Source organism: Pseudophryne corroboree, chromosome 2, assembly GCF_028390025.1.
Source record: "Pseudophryne corroboree isolate aPseCor3 chromosome 2, aPseCor3.hap2, whole genome shotgun sequence".
Lineage (NCBI taxonomy): Eukaryota > Metazoa > Chordata > Amphibia > Anura > Myobatrachidae > Pseudophryne > Pseudophryne corroboree.
Genome location: NC_086445.1, coordinates 32,595,415 through 32,610,539, shown reverse-complemented (window position 1 = coordinate 32,610,539; position 15,125 = coordinate 32,595,415). Strand labels below are relative to the sequence as shown.

Here is a 15,125-nt window from a genome sequence, read left to right as displayed (position 1 = left end):
GCAGTAGTGATATATATATTTTTTATATCATTATCATCCAGTCTATACTAGCAGACGCAGTACGGTAGTCCACGGCTGTAGCTACCTCTGTGTCGGCAGTCGCTCGTCCATAATTGTATACCTACCTGTGGTGGTTTTTTTTTTTTCTATCTTCTTCATACTAGTAGTTTAGGAGTCTGCAGTGCTGACAGTGTCCAGCAGGTCCGTCATTATACAATATATACCTGTCCTGCAGTAGTGATATATATATATTTTTTATATCATTATCATCCAGTCTATACTAGCAGACGCAGTACGTAGTCCACGGCTGTAGCTACCTCTGTGTCGGCAGTCGCTCGTCCATAATTGTATACCTACCTGTGGTGTTTTTTTTTTTCTATCTTCTTCATACTAGTAGTTTAGGAGTCTGCAGTGCTGACAGTGTCCAGCAGGTCCGTCATTATACAATATATACCTGTCCTGCAGTAGTGATACATATATATTTTTTATATCATTATCATCCAGTCTATACTAGCAGACGCAGTACGGTAGTCCACGGCTGTAGCTACCTCTGTGTCGGCAGTCGCTCGTCCATAATTGTATACCTACCTGTGGTGTTTTTTTTTTTTTCTATCTTCTTCATACTAGTAGTTTAGGAGTCTGCAGTGCTGACAGTGTCCAGCAGGTCCATCATTATACAATATATACCTGTCCTGCAGTAGTGATATATATATATTTTTTATATCATTATCATCCAGTCTATACTAGCAGACGCAGTACGGTAGTCCACGGCTGTAGCTACCTCTGTGTCGGCAGTCGCTCGTCCATAATTGTATACCTACCTGTGGTGGTTTTTTTTTTTCTATCTTCTTCATACTAGTAGTTTAGGAGTCTGCAGTGCTGACAGTGTCCATCAGGTCCGTCATTATACAATATATACCTGTCCTGCAGTAGTGATATATATATATTTTTTATATCATTATCATCCAGTCTATACTAGCAGATGCAGTACGGTAGTCCACGGCTGTAGCTACCTCTGTGTCGGCAGTCGCTCGTCATCCATAAGTATACTAGTATCCATCCATCTCCATTGTTTACCTGAGGTGCCTTTTAGTTGTGCCTATTAAAATATGGAGAACAAAAATGTTGAGGTTCCAAAAATAGGGAAAGATCAAGATCCACTTCCACCTCGTGCTGAAGCTGCTGCCACTAGTCATGGCCGAGACGATGAAATGCCATCAACGTCGTCTGCCAAGGCCGATGCCCAATGTCTTAGTACAGAGCATGTAAAATCCAAAACACCAAATATCAGTAAAAAAAGGACTCCAAAATCTAAAATAAAATTGTCGGAGGAGAAGCGTAAACTTGCCAATATGCCATTTACCACACGGAGTGGCAAGGAACGGCTGAGGCCCTGGCCTATGTTCATGGCTAGTGGTTCAGCTTCACATGAGGATGGAAGCACTCAGCCTCTCGCTAGAAAAATGAAAAGACTCAAGCTGGCAAAAGCAGTAGCACCGCAAAGAACTGTGCGTTCTTCGAAATCCCAAATCCACAAGGAGAGTCCAATTGTGTCGGTTGCGATGCCTGACCTTCCCAACACTGGACGTGAAGAGCATGCGCCTTCCACCATTTGCACGCCCCCTGCAAGTGCTGGAAGGAGCACCCGCAGTCCAGTTCCTGATAGTCAGATTGAAGATGTCAGTGTTGAAGTACACCAGGATGAGGAGGATATGGGTGTTGCTGGCACTGGGGAGGAAATTGACCAGGAGGATTCTGATGGTGAGGTGGTTTGTTTAAGTCAGGCACCCGGGGAGACACCTGTTGTCCGTGGGAGGAATATGGCCATTGACATGCCTGGTGAAAATACAAAAAAAAATCAGCTCTTCAGTGTGGAAGTATTTCAACAGAAATGCGGACAACATTTGTCAAGCCGTGTGTTGCCTTTGTCAAGCTGTAATAAGTAGGGGTAAGGACGTTAACCACCTCGGAACATCCTCCCTTATACGTCACCTGCAGCGCATTCATAATAAGTCAGTGACAAGTTCAAAAACTTTGGGCGACAGCGGAAGCAGTCTACTGACCAGTAAATCCCTTCCTCTTGTAACCAAGCTCACGCAAACCACCCCACCAACTCCCTCAGTGTCAATTTCCTCCTTCCCCAGGAATGCCAATAGCCCTGCAGGCCATGTCACTGGCAATTCTGACGAGTCCTCTCCTGCCTGGGATTCCTCCGATGCATCCTTGCGTGTAACGCCTACTGCTGCTGGCGCTGCTGTTGTTGCTGCTGGGAGTCGATGGTCATCCCAGAGGGGAAGTCGTAAGACCACTTTTACTACTTCCACCAAGCAATTGACTGTCCAACAGTCCTTTGCGAGGAAGATGAAATATCACAGCAGTCATCCTGCTGCAAAGCGGATAACTGAGGCCTTGGCATCCTGGGCGGTGAGAAACGTGGTTCCGGTATCCATCATTACTGCAGAGCCAACTAGAGACTTGTTGGAGGTACTGTGTCCCCGGTACCAAATACCATCTAGGTTCCATTTCTCTAGGCAGGCGATACCGAAAATGTACACAGACCTCAGAAAAAGACTCACCAGTGTCCTAAAAAATGCAGTTGTACCCAATGTCCACTTAACCACGGACATGTGGACAAGTGGAGCAGGGCAGACTCAGGACTATATGACTGTGACAGCCCACTGGGTAGATGTATGGACTCCCGCCGCAAGAACAGCAGCAGCGGCACTAGTAGCAGCATCTCGCAAACGCCAACTCTTTCCTAGGCAGGCTACGCTTTGTATCACCGCTTTCCAGAATACGCACACAGCTAAAAACCTCTTACGGCAACTGAGGAAGATCATCGCAGAATGGCTTTCCCCAATTGGACTCTCCTGTGGATTTGTGGCATCGGACAACGCCAGCAATATTGTGTGTGCATTAAATATGGGCAAATTCCATCACGTCCCATGTTTTGCACATACCTTGAATTTGGTGGTGCAGAATTATTTAAAAAACGAGAGGGGCGTGCAAGAGATGCTGTCGGTGGCCAGAAGAATTGCGGGACACTTTCGGCGTACAGGCACCACGTACAGAAGACTGGAGCAACACCAAAAACGCCTGAACCTGCCCTGCCATCATCTGAAGCAAGAAGTGGTAATGAGGTGGAATTCAACCCTCTATATGCTTCAGAGGTTGGAGGAGCAGCAAAAGGCCATTCAAGCCTATACAACTGAGCACGATATAGGAGGTGGAATGCACCTGTCTCAAGCGCAGTGGAGAATGATTTCAACGTTGTGCAAGGTTCTGCAACCTTTTGAACTTGCCACACGTGAAGTCAGTTCAGACACTGCCAGCCTGAGTCAGGTCATTCCCCTCATCAGGCTTTTGCAGAAGAAGCTGGAGACATTGAAGGAGGAGCTAACACAGAGCGATTCCGCTAGGCATGTGGGACTTGTGGATGGAGCCCTTAATTTCCTTAACAAGGATTCACGGGTGGTCAATCTGTTGAAATCAGAGCACTACATTTTGGCCACCGTGCTCGATCCTAGATTTAAAACCTACGTTGTATCTCTCTTTCCGGCAGACACAAGTCTGCAGGGGTTCAAAGAACTGCTGGTGAGAAAATTGTCAAGTCAAGCGGAACGCGACCTGTCAACATCTCCTCCTTCACATTCTCCCGCAACTGGGGGTGCGAGGAAAAGGCTCAGAATTCTGAGCCCACCCGCTGGCGGTGATGCAGGGCAGTCTGGAGCGACTGCTGATGCTGACATCTGGTCCGGACTGAAGGACCTGCCAACGATTACGGACATGTCGTCTACTGTCACTGCATATGATTCTCTCCCCATTGAAAGACTGGTGGAGGATTATATGAGTGACCGCATCCAAGTAGGCACGTCAGACAGTCCGTACGTATACTGGCAGGAAAAAGAGGCAATTTGGAGGCCCTTGCACAAACTGGCTTTATTCTACCTAAGTTGCCCTCCCACAAGTGTGTACTCCGAAAGAGTGTTTAGTGCCGCCGCTCACCTTGTCAGCAATCGGCGTACGAGGTTACTTCCAGAAAATGTGGAGAAGATGATGTTCATTAAAATAAATTATAATCAATTCCTCCATGGAGACATTCACCAGCAGCAATTGCCTCCACAAAGTACACAGGGAGCTGTGATGGTGGATTCCAGTGGGGACGAATTGATAATCTGTGAGGAGGGGGATGTACACGGTGATGAATCGGAGGATGATGATGAGGTGGACATCTTGCCTCTGTAGAGCCAGTTTGTGCAAGGAGAGATTAATTGCTTCTTTTTTGGTGGGGGTCCAAACCAACCCGTCATTTCAGTCACAGTCGTGTGGCAGACCCTGTCACTGAAATGATGGGTTGGTTAAAGTGTGCATGTCCTGTTTATACAACATAAGGGTGGGTGGGAGGGCCCAAGGACAATTCCATCTTGCACCTCTTTTTTCTTTCATTTTTCTTTGCGTCATGTGCTGTTTGGGGAGTGTTTTTTGGAAGGGCCAGCCTGCCTGACACTGCAGTGCCACTCCTAGATGGGCCAGGTGTTTGTGTCGGCCACTAGGGTCGCTGAGCTTAGTCACACAGCTACCTCATTGCGCCTCTTTTTTTCTTTGCGTCATGTGCTGTTTGGGGAGTGTTTTTTGGAAGGGCCATCCTGCGTGACACTGCAGTGCCACTCCTAGATGGGCCAGGTGTTTGTGTCGGCCACTTGGGTCGCTGAGCTTAGTCACACAGCTACCTCATTGCGCCTCTTTTTTTCTTTGCGTCATGTGCTGTTTGTGGAGTGTTTTTTGGAAGGGCCATCCTGCGTGACACTGCAGTGCCACTCCTAGATGGGCCCGGTGTTTGTGTCGGCCACTAGGGTCGCTTAGCTTACTCACACAGCTACCTCATTGCGCCTCTTTTTTTTCTTCTTTGCGTCATGTGCTGTTTGGGGAGTATTTTTTGGAAGGGCCATCCTGCCTGACACTGCAGTGCCACTCCTAGATGGGCCAGGTGTTTGTGTCGGCCACTTGGGTCGCTGAGCTTAGTCACACAGCTACCTCATTGCGCCTCTTTTTTTCTTTGCGTCATGTGCTGTTTGGGGAGTGTTTTTTGGAAGGGCCATCCTGCGTGACACTGCAGTGCCACTCCTAGATGGGCCAGGTGTTTGTGTCGGCCACTTGGGTCGCTGAGCTTAGTCATCCAGCGACCTCGGTGCAAATTTTAGGACTAAAAATAATATTGTGAGGTGTGAGGTGTTCAGAATAGACTGAAAATGAGTGGAAATTATGGTTATTGAGGTTAATAATACTTTGGGATCAAAATGACCCCCAAATTCTATGATTTAAGCTGTTTTTTAGGGTTTTTTGAAAAAAACACCCGAATCCAAAACACACCCGAATCCGACAAAAAAAATTCGGTGAGGTTTTGCCAAAACGCGTTCGAACCCAAAACATGGCCGCGGAACCGAACCCAAAACCAAAACACAAAACCCGAAAAATTTCCGGTGCACATCTCTAGTTGTAACCAGTATATTACCATTTCATTACCGTTTTGGTACCTTTCACACTGAACCCGTTTCACCCATAGAAAACAGTGGTAGTCATTATAAATGGACTTTTCTGGCCCACACATTATTATTAATAATTATTAATTAATTAATTATTAATAATTTGGATAGTCGTACGATGAAACCCAGCAGCTTGAAGCATTTTAACCATGTTTTTATATACGAGTGCATCCTTGACTTTTCCAGTTATTTGTCTGCAGATTTCCTCATCCCCTCTGATTCTTAGCAGCTCCCTCACCTCTTCATCACTCAAAGTTGCCATTGTATAATATATTTGCAGTAAGAAAACGCTTCTAAACCCACTCTCATGTGTCTGATGTGTTTTTCCTCCAGCTTCCTGCTTCTGCCTGGTGACATCACACATGGAGACAGCCTATCACCTCCTGTGGCTTGGAAATACCGTTTCTGAGCCTTTCACACTGCACAGTGAAACGGTTCTGAACCGGGTAGGACTCTGCTTTTTAACCGTTTCAATATACCAGTATTTTGAAAACGGTAAATTCAAGGTGGCCCTTTCACACCGCAGCTAGAACCGTTTAGGAAGGCTAAAAAATCTGCAATTTACCGGGTTAAAGCTGCGGTGTGAGACTGCATAATAATCTGAACATTTCAATAAGAATGACTGCTGAATATTACAGCCACAGGAGAAAGTCATATAACCACTACATGCATTGTCTTTATTAAGATACAGTATGAGGAATACATTCTGCACATAGATAACATCACTACATATCACGGAGCATGAATGGCCATTAGATCCAATTTGTATCCATTACTCTGTAACAGTGTGGAATATATTCTGCACTCAGATAAAAACACTGCATTGCACACAGCGGAAAAGTTATATAAAAGGATACAACTGGTTAGAAAGAACTGAACAATCTGCGTCCATTAGCCGGTAACAGTGTGACAGCAGAAACAGCCCTGACAGTCTGTATAGAGTCTGACACAGAACTATAAATCAGTTAATAAAATTGGAATAAGCAGATACTAGGACTATACATGGATAATAATTATTGGATACATAATCCATAATACGTGTGAGAAAACATACATATAATATACCGCTACTGAGAATACAATGCATTACTTATATGAAGAAATGAAGACAGGACACATGAAATAATTTAAACCATTTTGTTTATTCACTAACACAAAAAAACCCTCTTTTTTCTTTATAGCGCATCACTTATTATTCTACACTTCATTTTATACTTCGCTCTAGTTATCCCCACAGTGGGCTATTTGGTAATTATAACAACAGTAATAGCCTTACAGGCAATATTTATGTCAGGTTTGTTGAATATTTTAAGAAATGTGTAATTAAAGATTATGGGGGGGGGGGGCTTCCGACCCATTCGCACGCAGCGGTTTGTCGCTGCGGCGCGAACCGGTCCGGAATGCGCATGCGTGGAGGTCGCACTGCTCCCTGTCGCCGGGTTACGTCGCGTCCTACGAAGAAAGCGGTCGCAGAGTCGACCGCAATAAGATTGACAGAAAGAAGGCGTTCCTGGGCGGATCCGGACCGTTGGCTGCCGTTTTCGGGGAGTGGTAAGGAAAATGCAGGCGTGTCCATAAGAACGGAGGGTGGATATCTGACGTCAAAGCCGGCTCCAGCATCGCAGAGATCGTCGCACAGGGTAAGTATGTCCAGGGCTAGTCATGTTTTGCTTGAAACATTTTTAGCTTAGCAGGACTGCACAAGCGATCGCAGCCCTGCTAAGCTAAATTATACTCCCCCATAGGCGTGGACTAGTTGATCGCAGCAGCAGCAAAAAGTTGCTGGCTGCGATCAACTCGGAATTTAATGAAGGGAAAATGTGCACCCAGTAAAAATCCAATCTTCTTCTCTTTCTCCAAATCTAACTCTCTCTGCACATGTTACATCTGCCCCACCTGCAGTGCAGCATGGTTTTACCCATTAGAGAAAGATTTTGCTTTTGCGATCCATGATGAATTAGGCCCCGTATACCTCTCCTTGCATCCTGGGCATAGTGACCTATGGTATCTGTTTAAATGTAGAAGCCAAATACATGCGACTGTAATCACAATCCTATATGAAACAGAAGTCCTCCAAGCAAGCCGCAGCGAGACACTAGTAGGATCCTAAGACGGCATTCTGGAGGATTTACAATCTGCTCACAGAGGGCCTGATTCAGAGATGGACACATTCGTACAGTAGCGGCATCTTTGGATGCAGCTGCTGTATGGAAATATGTAATAGCAGCAGAGGCGTCTTCGGTAAATAGTCGCCTCCTGCATCGGATCACTTGCACAAACATCTGCAATCTAAGCAGTGCTTCAAAGTGGTGCTAGAGAGGTGCTGGAACTTCCCCCGGGTGCTATGTAATAAAGGGAATGTGTGCGCCACAGGCACTGTCCACAAACTTATTCATATTACACCACATAGTAGTGTCTCTTATTCATGTTCTGTCACACATTAGTGCTCCTTATACACAAAGCCCACAGTAGTAGTACCCCTAATACACATAATGCCCACAGTAGTAGTGCCCCTTCTGCAATGCCCACTGTAGGTGTTGTGCTCCTTATGTAGCGCCCCTTATGCAGTGCTCCCATGCAATGCCCTCATAAATACAATAGTTGCCCCAGTAGTAATGCCCCCATGTAGTAGTGCCCCCAGTGGTTATGCCCCCATTTAGTATTGCCACCAATAGCTATGCTCCCATGTAGTATTGCCCCCAGTATTTATGCCCTGTGCAGTATTGCCCCCACTAGTATTGCGCCAGTAGCTATGCCCCCATGTAGTATTGACCCCAGTAGCTATGCCCCCATGTAGTATTGACCCCAGTAGCTATGCCCCCATGTAGTATTGACCCCAGTAGCTATGCCCCCATGTAGTATTGACCCCAGTAGCTATGCTCCCATGTAGTATTGCCCCAAGTAGTTATGCCCTGTGCAGTACTGCCCCCAGTAGTTATGCCCCTGTAGTAGTGCTTCAAGTAATAATGCCCCTGTGTAGTATTGCCCTGGTTAGTAATGCCCCTGTGTAGTATTACTCCCTATAGTAATGCCCCCAGTAGTTATGCCCCCTGTAGTAGTGCCACTTACACACACAGAAAAATACTTATCTTAAGCCCCACTCCTGCGTCCAACCGCTACCATCCGTCTGGCCGCCGCTCCTCGGAACTATGGGAGAGACATCATGACGTCTCTCCCATAGCACACACAGTAAGAGCCGGAAGCCGGAGGACAGGAGTGGGCTCTGGCTGCCACTGTGGGAAAGTAGCTGGGCGCCCGCTGGTAACAAAATCTTAGCGGCTGCCTGGCATCTCCCTGCGGCTCTGGGCTGACTTCTTGGGTTAAGTGGGCCGGATGAGGCAGAACTGATTCCATCTCCAAATGGAACTGACGGAGACAAGTTCCGTCCCATACCAGCTCACTTTAACCCCTGAATGTAAGTAACCCTCAGATTACGCAGGATGGCGGGATGTACATGCTGCAGAGACACTGACCTCACCATTTCCCCATATTTGCAAACGCTGACCAGCTCCGACCAATCCCTGCCCCCAAACACCAGCAGTCACTCAATCAGGCTGAGGCTTGGGGGCACTACGTGTGAGGACGCAGGACCCATTGTGCATGGGCAGCCGCCTCACCATTAGAGATTACATCTCTGAATCAGGCCCACAGATGCCGTTGCCACTCTATCTGTAACTCAGAGGCTTAGGAGGTTACTGGTGGCTATAACTGGAGAACAAGGTAGAGGTCAGCTGGCTCCGGGGGGCACAGAGTTTCAGAGTGAACGTTCGGAAAACCTAAACACAAAGGAGTGGGATTTGGTCAGAAGATCTACAGGGGCCTGAATATCTAGGGATGTCCTAAGTAGAACTGGCCTCGTCCGGGTAACTCTGGGTGGTAGGTACTAAGTTTAAAAAATAAAATGTAATCTTCCCTCCTTTAAAAAATAGAATGTTAATTGTGCATATACTGTGTAATGAAATGGTAACCGTTCCGCTTTCTCTAATAAAATAACAACCGTTCCCCTTTTCTATAACATCATAACCGTTCCCCTTTCTATAATAACATAATAACTGTGCCCCCTTTGTTTAATAAAATTATATCTGTGCTCTATTTATAATTAATATTTATGGCCCCATAATGTATAATACAGTAATTAGTCAAGACTGATGTGACTTCAGCTGTCTCCCCGCCCCCCATTGGAATAACCTGCGGTTTACAGAAACAAAATAGTTTTTTTCTTTAACTAAGAGTTCATAGATGCCACTTTAACTTATTCATTTGCCCACAGTCTTTTTTTTACCCCAAGACCCTCCAGCCATTAGTACAAGGATAAGACCAATGCTAGATAGCATTATCCAGGACATCGTTAGGTGCAGCAGCCCAAATGAAGATAAAAATCTCCAGCAATGTGCAGTGGGATTTAACTCACTGCCAATCCCATACACCCTTAAATTACCCCATAGTGTCCTAACCCTAACTATAAACCTAACCCTAACCATAATCCTAATCCGAACCCCTAAACCTAACCTTAATTCTAACCCTAAACCTAACCTTGACCTTAATCCTAACCCTAAACCTAACCTTAACCTTAATCCTAAACCTAACCCTAACCTTAATCCTAAACCTAACCCTAACCTTAACCTTAATCCTAACCCTAAACCTAACCCTAACCTTAACCTTAATCCTAAACCTAACCCTAACCTTAATCCTAAACCTAACCCTAACCTTAACTTTAATCCTAAACCTAAACCTAACCTTAACCTTAATCCTAAACCTAACCTTAACCTTAATCCTAAACCTAACCCTAACCTTAACCCTAAACCTAACCCTAATCCTAAACCTAAATTAAACCTAAACATAACCCTAAAAATGACAAAAAAAACTGTATGTCGACATTCTGGTGTCAAAATATTAAACGTCAATGTTATGAACGTGTCAGCATTCTAACCAGGTTGATATTATTGAATGTCAACATATTGTTTGTCAACGCGGACATTTTGAATGTTGACCCTCTAATCGAATGTTGTTTTTCACAGAGTTCTCTAGACCAGTGTTGGATCAGGGCATGAAGGGCCCACTGGGGGAATGCAGTAATATGGGTTCATATTTAGGGGTGTTGGCAACCTCCATGGAGAGTTGGGTAACCATTAGAGAGGGCATAGCAAGGTACCAGAACAGCAATAGAAAATACACCACAGTTCTGTGCAGTATAATGTACAATTCAAGTGCTAAGTGTGGTACCTGATCCCTGAAGGAGTGGGTGGCCCTCTGGCAGTGAGGCTCACTGGGGGGTTTCCCACTGTGCCCTTGTTGGTCAGTCTGACCCTGATCTAGACCCCCCTGAATAGAAAGTGGCCATCCTGCATCCTGCTCTCTTCCTAGAGTAATGGGCAGGACAAAGAGCATAATAATAATAAGAAGGAGGCGGGGCCAAATATGATGCAATATTATGTGAATTGTATCATTTAGGCCCAACCCCCTTTTCATACACTGCAATTCGCTGCATTATATTGTGAGGGGGCAGGGCCTATTGATAAGAAACATATGACTCCACCCCCTCATCTGCATATCCCCTCCCAGAGGGGAGCAAATGAATGTCAGCTAGTATGGGTCAGGGTAAGAAGAGACAGGTGGTGAACAAAGGGGTGACTGGCAGTATCAGTATACTGTATGTAGTATCAGTAAAATCCTTTGCTTTATCTATATCCATTGTGTGGGGGATATTTATTAGTATTATATATGCATATGCATATAAACATGGAATCTCTTGTCTTTTTATTTTATCCTTGTTATTTCAAATTACGCATTGATCCTCACTACATGGCTCTAAGGGAGAGATTCATGGCCGCACCGGCCGCCTGGCCCTTATAGCAAACTGCCAGAGGGGCCAATGGGTCGGGTTGGATGGCTGAAGGCCAGGCTGAGAGCAGTCCCACCTCTAGGCGCTCTGCTCGGCCGGCATGCTGAGACTAAGCCCGCGATGAGGCCACGCCTCTGAGACTCGTGGCATGTCCCATGACACATGGCCACGCCCAGTGATGCATGAGAGATAATTTGTTGGTTCTGTTTTTACTTGTTACAAAAACTTTTATTACTTAATTTTTATTTCTGGTGTGTTTATAGATTCATTCTTTAAAGTACATATTTTCCAAACAAGCCCTCAGCCTCTTCACGTACGTTTCATGTACACTGAGTATGAAGAATGTCTTCCCTGCATTCACATACTGTATCTCAGCCAGACCGAGCTATAACATTGATATTTGATATGGGGTTGCTAAGAAAATGATGTCCTGTTGAATGAAGGTACAGTAAAAACACATAGTATGGAAGTTTGTCTAAAATTGTATGAAGTTTTGCAAGTTGTACAGTTTCCATCAGACAGATGTTCATGGGGAGGGTCAGGGGTTTAGCAGAAGGTATGGCCATCAACCACCATTGATTAATAACCATTGGTTGTTAACCACTGATAAATAATGGTTTTGTCATCGATGGTGGACATCCAATGGTTCTCTGTCATTAATGGCACAAAGTCCCACAATGCTTTACATTTTTTCCACTGGTGTCGGGAGACAAAGCATAGCTCCACCCAGAAGCCCCACTCCCAACTCTGATTGGCCTACTGACTAATGAGTAATAAAGCATGGTGGACCATAGGTGTGTGGAACCATCAATGGTCCTCCTCTATTGATGGTTTCATACCGTCGAGGGTAACTACCAATGATACCTTAGTTAACACTCGGATGGCCACACCTAGTAAGCAGCTTTCACAAAGTCTTTTTTCCCTCTCCAGTGATGTCAGGAGTGGTAATGTGGGGAAAAAATCTAGATATTCTAATGGAAAGTTGTAAGCGGGGAAGATGCATTTCGGTAAGGGCTGGTGCAATGCAGCAGGCCCTTTGAGATGTGAGGAAGGAAGGTGCCTGGACACAGACATTACTGTGGGATATTTTAGCTACTGGGACAATACTGTGGGGCATTAGAATACCTGGGAGCTCTACTGTGGGGCATTTTAAGAATGAAGGAACTGTGGGCATTCTAGTTACTTGGGGTACTACTGTGGGAATTGTAGGTACTTTGTCAGTACTGTGTGGCAAATTAGGTACTCCAGCACTACTGTACAGCATTTAGGTATTAGGGGCATTGTTGTGATGGATTTTAGGCACTTGCGAATCACAGTACTGTGGGACATTTTAAGTACTGAGGCATAACTGGAGGGCATTTTAAGAACTGTATGTGAGTTCAAATAAGTGTGAGTGACTGAAGACCGTCCAGCCAGCGTTTAGGTGTGGGAAACCCCGTCTTAGTGGTTGCAGAATAGGCTATGCAAGGGTGAGTGGGGGTTATTAAAGGGAGGATTTAAATAATTATAGACAGGTGATGAGACCTGTAAAACATGCACTGTTAGAAGTCCATGAGGGCTGAAGTTTGGAAACACTGATCCAGAGAGTGACGTTCTGTGTTACCACACACCAGTCTTCGTCAAACTCTTAAAACCCATTGGGTAGGACATTGAATCAAAGCTCTGCCATGTAAATCAATGATTCACTTTTAATGACCAACAACCATACAGACTATTAGACTTGCAATATATTTTTATTTCACACTTTTAATTTTGTCAACAGATTTGCCTTTACAGATTGTGGAATACATATTTCGAATGCACTTTCGGAACACTTCATCTCGAAGACCATATATAAGAGGACTGAGAAGCCTTGGCAGGCACATGAACACCAAGAAATTAATCATGGTCAAGTAATCTCCACCGTAGAACTCTGTAATTACAGAGGTGAGAGAGACTACGCAGAGCAGGAGCTGAAACGCGTGGAGCTTAACTGTTCTTCCAGCCTTGGAGGCAGAAGACTGACCAGAGCCAGATTTCCGAGCTACCATCATCACTTTGATGTAGGTGATCAGAATGACAAGCGCCACCACAATTAAACTACCCAGGAAGGTGACGGATCGTATTGTGGTCTGCACAGGTTGCACAAGAAATTCTTCCTGTTTGCATAACAAGCGCTGAGAGAAAAAATTATCCTTAGCCGAGATGCTGAGGACAATGACATCGGCTACATTGGGGAGTAACCCAACAATCCACATTACTGATATAACAGAGTAAGACCGCTGGACTGTGCAGAACATCAAGTATCTCAGTGGGTAGCAGATAGCTAAGTAACGCTCAAGGGACATGACGGCCAAGTTGTATGGTGTGACTCTAAAGGTGGCTGTTGTAATGGCGAGGATGAAGTAGCAAAGAGGGACCGGGATAAATAACAGCTGATAAGCCACAGCGAGAAAGAGTCCCAAAGAGAGGTAGATGGTGTCGTTGATGAGCATGTGAGCGAAGAGGACATAGCGAGAGTTCTCCCGGACATGAGGGGTGGTGAAGTAGACAATCAGGACAATACAGATGAAATAAATAAAAAAACAAATGCAAATCAGGGTCAAGACAAAGAAAACCACGAGTATAATTTCAGATGTTCTGTTGTAGTTGTTAATGGACATTCGGGTGACATTACTGTATGACGCGGTGGAATTCATCCCTTCTCACAACAGGACAGATGTATTTTCCTGAAAATAAAATAGAAATGTATTTAATAAAGGCACAAACATTCCAAAGTTTGATTTATCTATTAATTGACAAAATGCGCTCAACTTAGAAATGAAAATCATTGTATATCAATTATAACCAAGTAAGTCCTGACAAAGCGTTGCGTCATGATCCTGCAGTAAATAGTACTGATGTACTTTACACAATTGGAGACCTTTAGAGCTGTAAACCAGCATTCCTGTCATTTGAGCCACATCTGCTGCTGTAGCTTAAGACTTCTGTTTAATATTCTTAAGCATCATACTGTACAATGTAATACTGTAACTCTCTGCTCACTTCATGGTCACAGCAATCCTCTGAAAGTAGCCCCAGTTGCAAATGTGAGAAAGGAACCTGACCAAGGTAAGATTAAGCATAATAATTAAGTATAATCAGCTGACACTGTGACTTAGTCCAATGAGGCGAAACGTGTGTCGGAACAACCAAGAGTTCCCGTTGTATGCCAAACAGGATCCCATTGCCCCAGAGCTGGTTTTGCTGAGAAAGTCTAAGCTACTGTACCATTTCTTAAGAACATGTTCAATTTTATTACTTATTGCATCCTTCTGCTGCTGCCTAGAATGAGTCTGTTTTTAATGCATCAGATGTACAGTATATTATTGAGCTTTACTACTTCTGACAATAAGTAACAAACAAGAAGGGATGTACCGCACAGGTCCATTAATGAACCAAATTAGGAAAACTAAGTTTTGTGGTTCCTACAGTCAAGGGCGTAGCTACCATAGGAGCAGGCAGTACAGCTGCTATGGGACCCAGAGCTGAGAGGAGCCACCTTCCCTGTCACATTTACATGTGTTATATACAGGGTGTTGCTACCATAGGTGCAGGCAGTGCAGCTGCTATGGGGCCCAGAGCTGAGAGGGGCCCACCTTCCCTGTCACAGTTACATGTGTTATATACAGGGTGTTGCTACCATAGGTGCAGACAGTGCAATTGTTATGGGGCCCAGAGCTGAGAGGGGCCACCTTCCCTGTCACAGTTACATGTGTTAT

General features: G+C 45.0%; 1 protein-coding gene across 1 annotated transcript; it reads right to left on the bottom strand.

Annotated features, from left to right (window-relative positions):
* Nucleotides 1-13,118: 13,118 nt before the first annotated feature.
* Nucleotides 13,119-14,027, bottom strand: LOC135050478 (odorant receptor 131-2-like). Its single transcript, XM_063956967.1, has one exon. It carries the CDS (start codon nucleotides 14,025-14,027, stop codon nucleotides 13,119-13,121), a length of 909 nt encoding a protein of 302 aa, XP_063813037.1.
* Between the last annotated feature and the right edge of the window lie 1,098 nt (nucleotides 14,028-15,125).

What these genes read in the sequence shown, in the direction of transcription:
- LOC135050478 (XM_063956967.1), bottom strand. Translation starts at nt 14,027, where the DNA reads ATGTCCATTAACAACTACAACAGAACATCTGAAATTATACTCGTGGTT.